Genomic DNA, 2727 nt, shown 5'->3' on the forward strand with positions numbered 1-2727 from the left:
GGGGGGAGGGGCCAGGACGCCAGGACCTGCTGTGCTTCACTTCCAGGGCGACTTCCCAACAGCGTGGGGCCGCCGAGGCACCTGGCATCCCAAGGCATCCGCAGGAGGAACCTATGGCTGTAGGGTCAGCCTGGGCAAGCCCAGCCCCCAACGCCACACAGAACACACGACCACAGTTTCATCCAAATCAAGGCTGTATTTATATAGTCACTGATTGACATGGGGACAGAATAAAACAAGCAGGGTCCACTGTGGAAACGTGGCTGAAACAGAACTGAACAAAGCAAGTGGCCCAGAGGCTGACCTGGGGTGCTGGGAACGCCAGCAGGGACACCACCCCGATGCAGGGAACACAGAAGGCCTCGGGGAGGGAGGGCAGGACATGAGGGGCTCATGTGGGTGAGGGCAAAACCCAAACTGAGAGGAGGCCAGGCCAGGGGCCTGGGAGGCTGGGACAGCGCAGAGGCGACGCTGACGCCTCAGATGGGAGAAAACACAACAGCAAGTTTTTTTGTTTTTTTGTTTTTTTTTGTAATCAGCCTTTAGACTCTTGCGCTTCTAAATCGCCATGAGTCTGGTCTACAGATTTTGAGAACACCGCACCATCCACACAAACTTCCACAGAATCGCCCTTGCGGCTAGAGCCAGCCAGTCCTGAAGCCCACACGAGCCACCCAGGAGTGCTGCTCTCCTGGCCCAGGGGCCCTGCTGGGGGGACCCTACCCCTCCACGGACCCAGGGGCCGGGAGGTCGCAGGAGGAAGATTCCTCCGCCACCAACAGAGCCGCCCACCGGCCGAGGAGCACTTGCATAGTTGACGGAAAGCTGCTGCCAGTTAGCTTCTGAGAACGTTTACAACTGGCAGCACCTGGGTTTTTGTGACCATGTTTGTCAGACAAACAACCAGGACCAGAGGGGTTTCTGGAAACCGTTTTTATAAAGTCTATCTAGGTTAAGAATTTAATAACGTCATACATTTGTATCAACAGACTATTTACACGTTTCGTTTGCTTTTTAAAAAACAAACCAAAAAATCCTCTTACACTTCTGCATAATAGAATAAGGCAAAAAACAAAGTTTTGTACATTATTATTATTTTAATATAGATCTGTAACTTCGGTTGCAAGTACCAAGGGGGCCAGGGCTGGCCTGAGTGGGGCCTCACAGTGCGCTGGACAAAGTGACCGGTTTTTCTCCATAAATAAGACAAAGAAACCCTGGGGACGCGGAGAAGGAGCTGAGGCCATCGAACTGCAAATCCCAACCGAAAACGAAGAAGCCAAAGTTTCTTTTTTGGTTCTTTTAAATGTCTAAAGAGCATAAAATTAAGAAAAATACAAATCCATTAAAAACACTTCTCATCTGTGGGGGAAAGGTACAAACGCGGCTCTTCTGCCCGGAGGGTGGCGGCGCGGGCGGAGTTCTCGATCGCCGGGACCCCGAGTCCTCGATCGCCGGGACCCCGAGTCCTCGATCGCCGGGACTACCGCGCCTCCACCTCCGGGGGGTTGCGGGAGGGCGAGTAGTCGCGAGCGTCGCCCGGCCCGAGGCCCCCCAGCGGCGTAGTCCGGCTCCGCGGCGGCCCGGGGGGCGTGGGGGGCCCAGCCGCGGTCACCAGGGGGGGCGGCGCCCCGAGCGCGGCGGCGGCGGGCGGGGTCCGCGCCAGGAGCCCGTTGTGCAGCGCGGCGGGCGCGAGGCGCGGGAAGTGCAGGGCGCCCAGCGCGGGCGGCAGCGCGGCGTCCAGGGCGGGGGGCGGCCGCGGGCGGTCCGGGCTGCAGTCGTGCGGCTCGCGCTCGCGGTAGGGGCGCTCCGGGGGCTCGAACGCGGCAGGGAAGGCGCGGCGGGGCGGCTCCAGGCCACGGAAGGGCTCGCGCGGCGGCTCCCACGCCAAGCCCGCGCCCAGGCGCTCGCGGCCCAGGCCCAGCTGCGGGGGCGCGGGGTGCGGGGCGCCCCCCGGGGGCTCGGGCGCCTCGTCCTCCCCGCGCTCCTCCTTGACCTTCACGTCGCCGCGGGGCGAGGCGCGCGCGGCCGTCCTGGCGCCGTCCTCCCTGGCGGGCGAGCGGCTCTCCTTGACCCGAGGCTCGGCCTCGCGCTCCGCGGGGACCCCGGCCCGGCCCGGCTCGCCCTGGCCGCGGAGCAGGAGGCCGCTGACCGGGTGGCCGGCGGGGGTCGCGGGCGAGGCCCGGCTCAGCAGGCGCGTCTTCTCCAGCAGGTCCCTGGGGCGGCGAGGCGGGACCGGTCACTCCCGAGAACCCACCTGGCGGCGGCCCCTCGGCACCCCGGGCTCCCCAGACCCCCGCGCCAGGCAGCTGGGAAACCTCAGCCCGGGGGAGACAGGGCCGGATGAGCCGCCTGCAGCGACCTCAGCCCCCCTCGGCCCCTCCCTGTCCCCCTGGAAGGACCAGGGGCCTCCCGCAGAGGCGCGGCAGGAGCTCCTCCCTCACACTCCGTGGTGGGACCGCAGCCACCTGGAGGTCCCCTGACGGCAGGTGTGGGCTGCCTGTGGGGTCTTTCACCCTCCTCACCCTTCCCCAGGGCCTGGCCTTCACTCCCCACCCCAGGGAGGAGACGAGGGAGCAGAGCTTTGGCCCTGTCCACGGGTCTCAGCACACAGCTGGACAGGGGGTGGGTGGGGGGAGAGCGGGTGAGGTGGGGGAGAGGGAACGGGGAGGGAACGGGGGTGGGGAGAGGGAACCAGAGAGGGAGAGGGAGAATGGAAGAGGAGGA

The 2727-nt window shown here is 64.4% G+C and overlaps 1 protein-coding gene across 13 annotated transcripts in view; it reads right to left on the reverse strand.

Moving 5' to 3' along the window:
• Positions 1-176: 176 nt before the first annotated feature.
• FBRSL1 (fibrosin like 1) overlaps positions 177-2727 on the reverse strand; it is an 89252-nt gene continuing 86701 nt past the window's right edge. For all 13 annotated transcript variants that reach the window (XM_037733173.1, XM_037733170.1, XM_037733172.1 and 10 more), the window contains one exon: positions 177-2216. In XM_037733173.1, coding sequence (XP_037589101.1) covers positions 1484-2216 — 733 coding nt within the window. In that variant the 3' untranslated portion in view covers positions 177-1483. The remainder of the gene's footprint in view (positions 2217-2727) is intronic.

Source organism: Cebus imitator, unplaced genomic scaffold (genome assembly GCF_001604975.1).
Source record: "Cebus imitator isolate Cc_AM_T3 unplaced genomic scaffold, Cebus_imitator-1.0 Scaffold497, whole genome shotgun sequence".
In the NCBI taxonomy this organism is placed as follows: Eukaryota; Metazoa; Chordata; class Mammalia; order Primates; family Cebidae; genus Cebus; species Cebus imitator.